This window comes from Eurosta solidaginis, chromosome 1, assembly GCF_040869045.1.
Source record: "Eurosta solidaginis isolate ZX-2024a chromosome 1, ASM4086904v1, whole genome shotgun sequence".
Taxonomy (NCBI): domain Eukaryota; kingdom Metazoa; phylum Arthropoda; class Insecta; order Diptera; family Tephritidae; genus Eurosta; species Eurosta solidaginis.
In genome coordinates, this window is record NC_090319.1 from 361,393,547 (window position 1) to 361,407,712 (window position 14,166).

At 39.4% G+C, this 14,166-nt stretch overlaps 1 protein-coding gene across 7 annotated transcripts in view; it reads right to left on the minus strand.

The window, feature by feature from the left end:
- Positions 1-9,734, minus strand: part of LOC137238151 (ankyrin repeat and sterile alpha motif domain-containing protein 1B) — a 49,938-nt gene extending 40,204 nt beyond the window's left edge. For 3 of the 7 annotated variants that reach the window (XM_067762816.1, XM_067762815.1, XM_067762812.1), the window contains exons 1-6: positions 9,580-9,734; positions 9,062-9,214; positions 8,754-8,991; positions 5,456-6,005; positions 5,215-5,398; positions 1,114-1,457 (exon numbers count right to left, since the gene is read on the minus strand). In XM_067762816.1, the coding sequence (XP_067618917.1) occupies positions 1,114-1,457; positions 5,215-5,398; positions 5,456-6,005; positions 8,754-8,991; positions 9,062-9,168 (1,423 nt within the window). In that variant the 5' untranslated portion in view covers positions 9,169-9,214; positions 9,580-9,734. Of the gene's footprint in view, positions 1-1,113; positions 1,458-4,747; positions 5,399-5,455; positions 6,006-8,753; positions 8,992-9,061; positions 9,215-9,363; positions 9,508-9,579 lie in introns of those variants that run through there. The other 4 variants (XM_067762814.1, XM_067762813.1, XM_067762817.1 and 1 more) reach the window with 4 other exon arrangements.
- Between the last annotated feature and the right edge of the window lie 4,432 nt (positions 9,735-14,166).

Below are 14,166 nucleotides of genomic sequence, written 5' to 3' on the forward strand. Positions count from 1 at the left end.
TATCTTTTTTCGTATTTGGTATAGAATTATGGCATTTTTTTCATTTTTCGAAATTTTCGGTATCGAAAAAGTGGGCGTGGTCATAGTCGGATTTCGCCCATTTTTAATACCAAGATAAAGTGAGTTCAGATAAGTACGTGAACTAAGTTTAGTAACGATATATCGATTACACGATAAGTTAACGGCCAAGAGGAAGGACAGACGGTCATCTGTGTATGAAAACTGGGCGTGACTTCGCCCATTTTCACAGAAAACAATTACCGGCATTGAAGCTATGCCCTTACCAAGTTTCACAAAGATTGGTAAATTTTTGTTCGACTTATGGCATTAAAAGTATTCTAGCCAAATTAAACGAAAAAGGGCAGAGCCATGCTCATTTTGAAATTTTCTTTCATTTTTGTATTTTGTTGCACTATATCATTACTGGAGTTGAATGTTGACATAATTTACTTATATACTGTAAAGATATGCAAATTTTTGTTAAAATTTGACTTTTCACATTTTTTTTTTTTAAGTGAGCGTGTTCGTCATCCGACTTTGCTAATTTTTATTTAGCACACATATAGCAATAGGATTAACGTTCCTGCCAAATTTCATCATATCTTCAACGACTGCCAAATTACAGCTTGCAAAACTTTTAAATTACCTTCTTTTAAAAGTGGGCGGTGCCACGCCTATTGTCCAAAAGTTTACTAATTTTCTATTCTGCGTCATAAGGTCAACCCACCTACCAAGTTTTGTCGCTTTATCCGTTTTTGGTAATGAATTATCACACTTTTGCGGTTTTTTTTCGAAACTTTCGATATCGAAAAAGTGGGCGTGGTTATAGTCCGATTTCGTGCCTACGAGCCTACATACCATATATTTCATTAAGATACCTCAAAATTTACTCAAGTTATCGTGTTTACGGACGGACGTACATACATGGCTAAATGAATTTCTTTTTTCGCCCAGATCATTTTGATATATAGAAGTCTATATCTATCTCAATTAGTTTATGCCGTTACGGATTACCGTTATGCGAACAAAATTAATATACTGTGTGAGCTCTGCTCAGCTGAGTATAAAAAAAAAATAACGGATGCAAGCTAGCAACACACAAGTAAAACATACATTTCGTACTAATACTTGTCAACCCATGGAGATCATTCATCGATCCGGTTGTGGTATCCATCGTGTGCTTATCCATTTTTGAAGTTATTTGGATCCGTGCACATCTTCCGTACCTACTTGGGCTGCTAGGACTTCGAGTCCGCTGTATTTCACCAAAAACAGTCTGCAGCGAACGTTGTTTGTTGGCTGATGTGAATATTGATGTGGCATCAACGTATTGCAGCCTTGATAAGCATGTATGAGAATTTTGCCAAAATATTGGCTTCATTTGCAAGTAATTTGACTGTGGTTTTGGGGTTTGTTCTAATGAACCCATTGAAACCGAAAGTCCATTTTGCTTTAAGCTGTAAATTAGATGAAATTCAAAATATAAAAGTAATATTTTATATCTAAGCCCATTCTTAAGTATGTATGTAGTCATAAGCATGAGGCTATGGTTATGGATTTAGGAATGATGACAAAAAATTCCCCAATACATACCCATATATTAACTCAGATTGTTGTTAAAGTTATTAAATTTATTACATCATGGCCCACTAAGCCTTTCATGTGGACGATTCAAGGGGTTGTGTAGCGGAATATATAGCTTCTCCAACACAATTGTCAACTTCACCTTCGAGCGGCGAATCCCGTTTCACTAACAAACGAGGCTCTGGCGACCCCAAGCTCCTCATGGAACTTGGGGGCGGGGAGGGAGGGATGGCCTGAAGGTTTAATGTGGCCATATAAATCGTTCCCGAGATGGTCGGGCTAGCACCTTAATGGTGCTGTGTTACCGGAGCGTACCGGATCGGTATCCGGCAAAGGACCATCACATCGATAACAATCCACAAAGCCTTCGGGGAGTAAACCTTATGGCTACAACAACAACAACATGCGAAGTACTTGCTATCATCTTAGAAAGAATCGACGCATTCGCGCCTTTACAGCCACGTCACTATTGGTCCCGCTCTAAACATCTCTCAACATACTTGCCGTGATGATGAAAGGATGGGATCGTCCTTAGAATACTGGATGGATTTGTGGTCCTTTCTGACAGGCCACCGTCTTGTATATAATGATATTTAACAATGAGCTTTACGCAGATTTGAAGAAAATGCAGCCAAAAACCCCACACGCTACGATGGCTATTGCTAGTTTTGTAAATTTTTCAAAATGCACTTTGAATGTCGAGAGCAGTTCGCTGACAAGAATTTTGCTGCTGCGAATCTGCAAGCCAGAACGAAAATGAAACTCACAATACCGAAAAATCATGTACCACGAAAGTTGCAAAGCAAGAAAAGGAGAGGAATAGTGGAAGTAACACCGAGACCGGGGACACTTAGGTGGGAATTCTAAAGCGACCCTGCAAAAATCGTTGGATCGTGTGGTCCCCTGGAGTACTTACCATTATACTCCACTGTAATGCAGCAATGAACCAACTCATGTTTCTACACGAACATATTGTAAGCCGATCATTGCTCGTTTTTAACGATTGTAATCACTACACGATGTTTATTGGACTGTGGGTACTCCATGGATTACTCTGATATAATGCGGAGCTGGAGTATATGGTCCAGTCCTAGGACATCGCAATGTTAATTGTACCATGTATAAATTGTGGTTAATTTTGGAGCACTCGGTTTGTTCATAGCTGGTACTCCATACATGCATGCATGGAGTACACGCGATTTTTGCTGGGGAGCTAATGGTGCTACTCCGATTGTCTCTGAGAATATGAAGTGGCATAGTAGCAATACCTGGTGTGGCGTTAATAGATCGGTGAAATCTCTTAGAACCATTACACAATCATCGTTCGATTGTAAAATGGAACTAATGATAAGGACCAACATTACCGTGGCCATGGCACTCCCCGAAGATTTTTTCGAGTGTTATGTTGTTGTTGTAGCAGTGTTATAGATGTTATTGGTTCTTGTTCCGGTAACAAGCACCATTAAGGTACTAGCCCGACCATCTCTGGAACGATTTAGTATGATCACAATAAAAATTCTAGGCCAAAGAGCACTTCCATAAGGAACTAAAGGTCGCCAGAGCCTCGCCTGCTTAATATGTGTATGATGCATGCATATTTGTAACAGGAATCGCCTCGCGTAGATGGGGTTGATAATCGGGTTACGAAAGCTATGAAACCTTGTACGCGTGTATCGCCTCGTCCGCCATTTGGACACCTTCTATTGTGACTCTAAGCGCCCCTTCGATGCGCAGATACGGAATCAGGTACACTGTTCGTCCCGTAATTGATGACGCCATACTACTATGGACGAGCGGTCTGTGCTCAAGTTGCCCCGAGACATGAGCCTCGTAGCAATGGTTAACGCCAAGTTCTTTACCACCAGGTCTACTGGTGGAATGTGCAAAATGACACAGTGAAGCCTTCGGTGTTCTTTTGAGGGCTCCCGTAATGCTAAGTGTTGATAGCCTGCATATTCCTTTTAATCTTTTGATGTAGGTTCTCTTTGGTGTGTCTGTCCCTTAAAGAAGGACGCCATAGTATAGAGTAGGCTTTACAACCGCTGTAAATACCCCACCCCCACGTACACCCAAGCATTATTTTACATGTAATGTAATAGGTTCACCTTTTCTTATCCAGAATCAACGTCGACAAACGGGAGGTACGTCCTGCATGTAAATTGTTCCCACATGATAACCATTTTTTCAATTGCAATGTGGAAACAACACTTTTAGCTACCATGTATCTCTGTTCCAACCCTATTGCCCCAGGTCTTTCTCTTCCATGCATTTTAGGGCAAGGCAAAGTGAAACGCCGCTGAGCCTACAAAATTTGATTATCGGCAAGTGACGTAAAGAGTAAAAATGTAAAGCTTGTTAATACTAGTGGATATGAGTATTGACCGAAACGCTATTTATCCAAATATTAACATAGCTTCTCTGGCTGAACTAATTTTAAGTTTACCTCGGCATTAAGTTACGGCTAAGAATTATCTAAATTAGTTCCTTAAAATCGGGCGAATCATAAAAATCTATATGTCGACGTATTTTCAATATATATTGAATGATTTAGTATCAACTTGTATCAAGGTTTGCATCGATTCGCGTAGAAGATACATTAAGAAGTTTCATTTCAAACTTATTTACACAATGTATGTATGCACGACTCTGGTCGGATATGCAAGATACCAATTTTCTAAATACAAGAACCAGAAAATTAAGGTGTTTCCAGCTTCACCATCGAAATGGAATGAAAGTGTATATTTGTCGCGAATTTAATATAAAATGATAATGATAAAAGGTCCAAATATTCAATATTTGAATGAAATTGTTTTGAAAATATGTTCTGCATTCTTTACAAGACTCAATTTCTTATGCGTTTAATTTCATAGATAATGAAGCGTAACAGAATTTAGAAGTTTTACTAATTCCATATAAAGTTATATGTAAAAATGTTAAGCATTTTTTCTTGAATAATGCTTACATTAGACTTTAGCATGTATTCCTGGGAGCTATTGCTTTGCGTTTGTTTGTAAAAAGCAACAGTTGGTTTATAGCTCGTTATTTTTAGCGTAAAAATGATTTATGTGAACCACCGCAAGCGTTGAAATGAAATTAAGTGACGCGAGAAATGCAAGGGGTATATGTACATACGAATATATAAGAAAGTCTCACATCAGCAATATAAATTTTAGTTAAACATTAATGTATATATTTTTGCATTGTCAGACATAGATATACATGTATTCGAGCACATACATGAGCTTTGGTTAGTTTTATATAAATATATCTTATTATGCATGTACATATATGCATGATAGGGTAAATATATGTATATGTAAGTAAGTAAGTTTGTATTATAGGTAGGTGTTTGTATGTAAAAAAAATACAATTAATAGTAATAAAGCTTCGCTAATCACAATATGTAGTTAATACCATACAAGGATTGTTTAAATGTATGTATGCAGTAATGGGTTTGCGTTTAAGCGATAGGATACAAATAGTAGATAACAATGCTGTGACACCGCTAATAGCAATGGTTTCATGGAAAATAGGCGGTGGTGCATCAAATGAAACATTCTGAGGTGGTGGTGAAGGTGAGTAACAATACACAAATGAGCCATTCTTCATTCATTCAATCCACAGTCTTACGTCTTTGGCATTAAAAATTCCTTTTGTGCAATTGCACTGACTTTTGCATTGTTTTCGCTTCTATTGAAATAATTCATATTTGGCACTGGTGAGATAGATATGTCACTACGGTCATAATCATCTTGATCACTATGCTCATTTATTGGCTTGAAATGGGTGCCATTTGAGGCGTCTTTATAGAAATCTAATAAAGGAATATGATTAAAACTTATTCAAAATGAAAAGTATAATCTACAAATACCTTTTATTGCGCATGAAATTTCATACGTCACATGCGGTGGATAGTCTTTAAGCAAATCGAGTGCAGTACGCGCTAAACCGTCGGTAGCATTTGGATTAATACCCGCCTGTAGTAGCACATTGACTACAGCTTTTTTGCCACAAAGTGCAGCTTCGTGTAGCGCAGTTCCAGAATTGGTCATAACATTCACGTCCACACCTGCTGCTAACAGCGCTTCTACAACTTTTTTGTGCCCATTACGGCTGGCTAAATGCAAACATGTATGCGTAAAAATATGCGTTGATGGTGAAATTGTATATGGCGTAGATTCGGCTGTTGGGGTAGAGTGTGTATTGCTGCCGGTCGTACGATATGGTGCCAACAGCTCGGGGTGTGTGCGTATTAAGGTTTGTACTGCTTGCAAACGTCCAAATTGCGCTGCTAAATCTAAAGCTGTCTGGAAACTATTATTGCGTACAGTCGGATCTGCACCATAGGCAAGTAAAATGGCTAGAACAGTATTATGTCCGTGTTGTGCGGCACAATGAAGTGGTGTCTCGTTGTCGATCGTCTGCAAAAAATAGGTGCAATCCCTTTAATGCTCAAAATAACGTAAACATCTACCATATCATTATAAAAATACATATGTTTGTATGTTTATTTCACTCCTCAATTTTACCTAACTTTAAAGAATTCATGAGCTCAACATCGACTAATTAAAATTTTTAATCAATTTTTATTTTTGTTCATTAAGTGAAAACTTAAAAGAAAAATAAAAAATAAATAAATTTAAGGTGCGATAACCTAAGAGATTTTAGGCCGAGCTTCTCAAATTGGTAGGACGGGACCTACTTGTTTTATGCCGACTCCGAACGGCATCTGCTTGCCAAACACTGCCGAGGCGCGACCCTGCTTAGAAAAAATTGTTTCCAAAATTTTGATGTCGCTTTGCCCAGGGGGGGAACCCGGGATCTTCGCTGTGGTAGGCGGAGCACGCTACTAGCACAGCTTTTTCATCACACATTTATTGTCGATGGTACGATTTCATCGTCAAGATATTTCGTTATGTTTTCAAAGGTTTTATGAGATTGAACATAGCGAGATTGACTGACAATAAAATTGCACCATCGCAATATGCCAGTAAATGTCTTCTTCTTCTCAGTTTTTCTCTAATAAACAAAAATAATAATTAAATGACAATTATCAATACTTGGTTTTCAATGTATGAATTATTAAAGTAAATTAAAATAAATAAATAAATACACGACACGATTCAATCAATTTTATGAACGTAGGACCTTCGGCGTTATAGCTGAGGCCGCTACCAACACACCAGGACGAACGCTAAAAATAATTATATTTTCCACCTCTTGTACGTAGTTTTTCTATTTAGTTACTTAGTATATTATTGGTTCGTTTCCATAAAGCTTGAGTAACTTGAAAATACCTTTAATAATGTCCAAGCTGTGTGAAGAACTTGTCCGAATTAGAGTGAAGGGATTATACATGTTTGAGACTAGCACTTACGGGTCTGGAACCATCATTCTATCACTTGCGTGCCGAAGATTTTTATAAGTGTAGTCCTTGACGGCTAAAAATCACGATGGCCGCCGTGGTGTGACAGTAGCGTGCCCAAAATTTTAGAAACAACTGTTATCAATTGGAAGAAATTTCTTCTAAGTGGGGTCGCCCCTCGGCAGTGCTTGGCAACCACTCTTAAGTGTATTTCTGCCATGAAAAGCCCTCAGTGAAAACTCATATGCCTTTCACATGCCGTTCGCAGTAGGCATAAAGCAAGTAGGTCCCACCAATTTGTAGAAAAAAATTTAAAAGTAGCACGACGCAAATTGGAAGAGAAGCTCGGCCTAAAATCTATCGGAGGTTATCGCGTGTTACATTTATTTAAATTTTTTATTTTAAGGGTTCTAGCAACTACAGGAACTAGCTTGTATGTATGATTTGATATAACCCAGCCGATTACGTGCTACGCGTCGCCCATATGGTCGCCAAGCCTAAAAATTACCCACTGGAAGAAGCTACAGGCCTGCCAAAATACTGCTCTCAGAATTGCCACGGGCTGTCTTCTTATGTCCCCAGAACACCATCTACATAATGAGGCGAGAATACTCCCCATCAGGGAAAGAAACGAGATGCTGACCAAACAGTTCCTGTTGAATACCCAGAAACCTGGGCATCCCAACAGACATCTGATTGACGAGCCAGCACCGCCTAGGGGCTTAAGGAATCATCTCCGTAAGCATTTTGAGGAAATGCAGCATCTGAGAACACAGCCGTATGAAGCGAAAAAACACAAGCAGGTCCTTGGTGAACTCCACATACAGGCGTCGGACCTTTATGCCGGGAATTGCCCGGTGAACCCAGTACTCAAAGTAAAGTATCCAAAACTTGCGGAGGAGGAACGCATACTCCCCAGGGAAACGCGTGTCACTCTGGCTCAACTTCGTTCTGGATACTGTAACAGGTTAAACTCTTACCTATCCAGAATCAACCCCGACATACAAAATGTATGCCCCGCTTGCAATGTGTCCCCACATGACACCAACCATCTCTTTAATTGTAATGTGGAACCAACGCCTCTAACACCCCTTTCCCTATGGTCCACCCCTGTTGAAACAGCAAGTTTCCTTGGACTCCCGTTAGAGGATATTGATGACAGTTTGTGATCGGTCGCGTCTGTTAGGTGGGGCGAAGCACTGCTACAACAACAACAACATTTGATATAACCACGTACAGGTGATGCCTGTCATACGCAACTACTTCTGCAGGGATACTGTTGGTAATTTAATTTTTCTTAGGACACACTGGAAACAGTGAATCAAATCCTAACGTTTTCCTATCAATTCGAAAAGTGTAACGTATTATTAGAGTTTTTCCAGGCATGTATGCTGTTCGTAGGAAGTTGCCTACCGCCGGCCATGGCCAAAAAAACTGTGAACCATTTTGGTCAAAATAAAATACATGTTGGAGTTAGTTACAGCATTTCGACATAGTTTTCTATGAGCTATATGTCCAAAAACCTACAACTAACTTTAGTACATACTATATTTTGAGCATGAATATGAACTTCTGTTTTGCCTCTACACCTCGCATTATTCTGTATATCATGGGCGGATCAGAATTGTGATACATTTTCAATTCTTTAGTAACACCACGTCACGAGAACTAATTATTTACTCAATGGGTCTTATGCAATGTCGCCCTTTCGAGGTATGGAATTGCTCTTCCCTCAAATAACCTCCATGGCTGGTGTGAATATATCTGAAATACAGAACCCTCAGATTAAGAAAATGTAACATACCTGCGCATTTGGATTTGCTGCTTTTGGTGTATGCAACAAAAGTTGTTTCACTATCTCATCATGACCAGCCCAAGCGGCTAAATACAATGGAGTCGAACCTCGTATGTCAGGCATATCCGGCGCAGCGTTATGTGCCAGTAGCAGCCGAACAATATTTCCATGGCCGTTGAGACATGCATGATGTAGTGGTGTATAACCGTTGACATCTTGGCTATTAATACATGGACTTCGTCGAAAACTAGTTGATAAAAATTATATATGGTCCGATAAAAGGAAAATAAGTTATTTCATTTATGAATAGTAATCACCTTGCGAATGGACCACTACTTCGCTTTGATATTTGTTCGAGTATTTTTCCCACAACAGCAATATTGCCAATGCGTGCAGCCTCTAACAGATCGTGATCTTTGCCCATTGCATTGCAGAGTTTGCGATGGAAACTGTAAATCTGATAACGTTAACTAAAAAATAGGAACATATTTACAGACATTTTAATGAGGAGGTAATGACTAATCATGTACACATGCGTTTAATGTTCATTGTAAATTCTCTACATATGTAATACATATTTTACAAAGGTGATTGGCAAGTAACAAACACTCATACGCACGCGATGGAGTTTTAAGAAAGCTCTACACTATAAATAACTTTTATCAAAATTATTGCTCGTTATTAAGCTACAACAACGAAGATTTGTTTACTTAATATTTGACCCACTGATAATCAAGGTCTTTACACCTGTTCAATGCCACAGAAAATTACGTGGTTAAACTCATAAACGCATTGCTCTTTCTAAAATAATTAAACACTAATGAAAGTAATTTACCAATTAAGTAAACGAAAACGTATTTCTCATATTATTCACATGCGTGTGTATATTAAACCAAATAAAAAATATTCTCTCCCCAAAACCTTAAATACTATTTATTATAGATATGGCCATGGCGGAACGATACAAGGTGACAGCATGGGACAGTTGATTATGAACTTTTTTTATTTCATTTGATACATCAACTTCCGGTGCAGTACGATTTTGACATTTGTCCATCGAATTTACAAAAACAAGGCACAAGGAACTTTTATTTATGTTTCTAGGTATCTCACCATGCTGCCACCTTGTATCGTTTCGCCATGGATATGGCGAATACTTATATAGATGTTGTCGCAGGGACTGAACGATTACTGTAAATCGCAGCGACAAGTTTTTTTAAATCGCTGCGTTTCAATGGGTGTCCTGCAAGAAAAATTGCGAACTCTGCTAGAGCGCGGTGCACCACTTAATTATACTCAGCTGAGCAGATCTTACAGAGTATATTAACTTTGTTCGCACAACGGTAATCCGTACCGGCATAAACTAATCGAGTTAGATATAGACTTCTATATATAAAAATGATCTGGGCGAAAAAAGAAGCCATGTCTGTCCGTCCGTCCGTAAGCACGATAACTTGAGTGAATTTTGTGGTATCTAAATGAAATTTGGTATGTAAGTTCCTGGGCACTCATCCAAGATCGCTGTTTAAAATGAACGATATCGGATTGTAACCACGCTCACTTTTTCGATATCGAATGTTTCGAAAAACCGAAAAAGTGCGATAATTCATTACCAAAGACGGATAAAGCGATGAAACTTGGTAGATAGGTTGACCTCCTCACGCAGAATTGAAAATTTGTAAAATTTTGGACAGCGGGCGTGGCACCACCCACTTTCAAAAGAAGGTAATTTAAAAGTTTTGCAAGCTGTAATTTGGCAGTCGTTTGAAGATATCATTATGAAATTTGGCAGGAACGTTGCTCCTATTACTATATATTCAAAAAAAGTAAAATTTTAACAAAAAATTTAATATCTTCACAGTATATACATAAGAAAATTATGTCAACGTTCTACTCCAGAAATGATATGGTGCAACAAAATACAAAAATAAAAGAAAATGTTTTTCCTTTTCATTTAATTTGTCTGAGTTTGACAATCTGAACAAAGGAATGTTGTTGCTATAGAGATTAGCCAACCATGTAGACGAGCCCATGAGTGCTACCAACTCAAAAGTGGTTAGCTGTAAAAAAATCTACTATAAGAAACGAAACGAACAGAACTGGCATACGGATCAGAAATTGAACCAGATAAATATGTTGCATTTTGTTTTTTTTTTGGTCTTGGGAATTGAATCTTTAAATTCTAAAGATGGCAAGAGGACCCTTAAATTGCCTCTTAAATCGCCAGGTTAAAAAACGTATAATAAGGGTAATATACTAGCAACATTTAGACGTGCCTAAGCAGCTAATACATGTCGCAAAATAAAAACCCGTAGCACAACTATTTTCCTTGTAATTGTTAAATATATAGCTTGTTGCCATGTGCTTTTTCAAGATTTGTAATTCTTCGTGAATTATATTTATGTGTCAGTATTATAATTTCTCTCCCATCCAGCAAGTGGTACCCCCATAATGCCCAAGCCAGTGCTGCTGCCGCTAGGTGTGAATTGCCTCATAAGTATACATGCAAAGAATTTTGCACCATCTTTTTTCAATCTGGGCAAAAGAGTGTGGAACTCTCCTTCCTCATATCTTGAGGATGAGATGTCTTGGACCCATAGCCACGACCTTTTTCTTTTCCTTTCCTCTTCTTCGCACAAAAATGAAATAATTACAGCTTCAAAAACTGTGTCGTCCATTTTGCAAACAAAAATAAACACAAACTTTTGCCGCAATGTGTCGCTCGATTGCCGCTTAATGTGAATTTCCAAAATATGTCGCTCTGTGAGGCGCCACTGCCGCTACGTGTCGCGCAGCGTAATGTGCGCGTACCTTAAGAGATCACACTTTGTCATCATTCACAATGATGCTGATCGTCAGTGATGCATTTTTAAGGTATTACTGTGCGCAGCACAGGGTGGTATTTTTCACAAAACATTACATCGAGTCTACATGTAAAACATTGAACATAGCATTTAGGGTATACTACAAGTAAAAATGAAACAGATATCATGGATGACATTAATCGTGGTTGTTACAGTCTCCCCCTAGGATACAAAAATCTACCCGATGATGTATCCTATTTAGTGGTCTTTCCAGGACGTCCTCGGCGTCTTATCATGTTTACCGGAGCTTCGGGAACGTTGTCAGAACTACGATATGGTGTCAGTGATGATGCATGGTATGTACCCAGTGGATACTGGATATTGTCCTCATGAGCAATTACGTAGGAGGTGGAACCTTGTTTGTCAATACTTACGTAAGGCCCATCCCGTCGTGGAATAAATTTTGATGTTATACCCTTTCCAACATTGCTCAAAATTTAAGTGGTCACAAGCACCTTAGCTCCAATTTCTAAACCTTCTTGGTCCCGTCTTTAGTTATTCGTGACGGCTTTGTTAGTGTCTTGTTGCTTTCGTTCGCATTCTTGCGTGGCTCTGAACATTTCAGCGAGTGTACTTAGGTACGGCGTGATTTCAGCAATGAAGTTTGTTTGGTATAGGCCCATTGGCTTCAGGTTCGTTATCTTATAGCGCTGGCATTCAATGCATTTTTTGACATGATTCTCAATATCCTTTCGCATACCTGGCCAATAATAACGCGATGATACCTTTGACTTAGTCCGGTCGATTCCATAATGACCAGCAGTGTCTTTGTTGTGATACGTATTTAAAATATCTGGAACTTCGGACTTCGGAACAACCAGCTGTGCATCCTCGCTACCTTCGTCGCTGTAGCAATAGAGAACGCCATCGTTCATCCTGCATCCTCTCTTGGCCCAATGTACCGCATCATCAGTCTCACCCTCGAAACAATCAATAATACCTTTTAGTGTTGAATCACTGAGTTGGCTGTCACGGATTTCCTTCGCTCCACGGCGTGGAAGATCAATAGCAAATGAGCATATATGACACAGTTCTTTGGTTTCGTGTCTATCTTCACAAGGTGGCCTTGACAACATGTCTGCCACAATATTTATTTTTCCAGGCTTATAGTCAATATTTAAATTGTATGGTTGGAGGAGTAATGCCCATCGGGCTAGGCGTCCGGTTGGTGACTTTAGCGTCAGTAACCATTAAAGCGGCCGATGGTCCGTGATGAGTTTTATGTCGGATCCTTCAATGTATCCACGATACTTTTTGACAGCCCACACTATGGCAAGAGCTTCCCTCTCAATGGTAGAGTAATTTTGCTCTGCTTTTGTTAAGATTCTACTCGCGTATTCTTCGGGGTGTTCATCCGGACCCTCCCCCTGGATCAAAACTGCTCCTAATGCGTAACCGCTAGCGTCGGTTTTTATGATGTATGGCATGTTTTCGTCGATTTGTTTTAGGATAGGCGATGTTATCAACAGCTGCTTTAGCTTGTCAAACGCAGCTTGTTGTTCATCTGTCCATACCCAAGATGCATTCTTTTTAATCAACTGTGAAAGTGGTTTTGCAACATCCGTGAATTGGGGTACGAAGCGCCTGTACCATGAACACGCTTGGAGGAACGATAGTAGCCCTTTTACATTTTTCGGAGGATTACGCAGAGATATTGCGGCGACCTTTTCTGGATCTACTCGTATGCCATCTGACGTTAAGATGTGCCCTAGGTACTTAACTTCGCGGCAGGCAAACCGGCACTTCCTTTTATTGACCTTAAGACCAAATTGCTTAATTCGATCGAAAAGCATATTGAGCTCTCGAAGATGCTCTTCGAAACTGACCGAGCATAGAATTATATTCTCCAAGTATGCAAATAAAGTTACGTTGTTTAAAGACGTTTTGAGTGGATCAATCAACCGCTGAAACGTTGCTGGCGTATTTCGTAACCCAAAAGGCATGCGCGTGAACTTGTACATACCAAACGGCGTAACGAACGCGGTCGTGTCCTGGTCTTCTTTCTTCACACCGATTTGCCAATAGCCAGCCTGTAGATCCAACGTTGACATAAAATAGGTAACTTTTGCTTCATGTAGCCAGTCGTCAACCCGTGGAAGAGGATACCGATCCGGCTTGGTAATGGCGTTTAACTCTCGGTAATCGATGCAAATACGTATGTCGCCTGATTTCTTGGGCACGATAACCACAGGTGCTGCCCATGGCGATTCGCACTCTACGATAACACCAACCCTCAGCATTTCGGTTATTTCTTTCTTTAATAGAGCCTTTCGGTGCGGTGCCAATCGATATGGTGACAAAGCGATTGGCAGATGTTTGCCTGTATCGATGCTGTGCACGGCAAATTGTGTTGCGCATGTTGACTCTTCGAATACTTCATTATGCTGAGATAGTACCTTTTCAAGCTCAACGCTCTGTTGCATAGTTAGATCGCAAACATCTATCTTACTTTTCACACTCAATTCAAGGGAGTTCAACGAGAAGAAGTTCTCTTAGCAAAACTTTTCATAGCGGCTAATCTTTACCTTTATTGGAGGTGCAAATAGACGAGATGTATT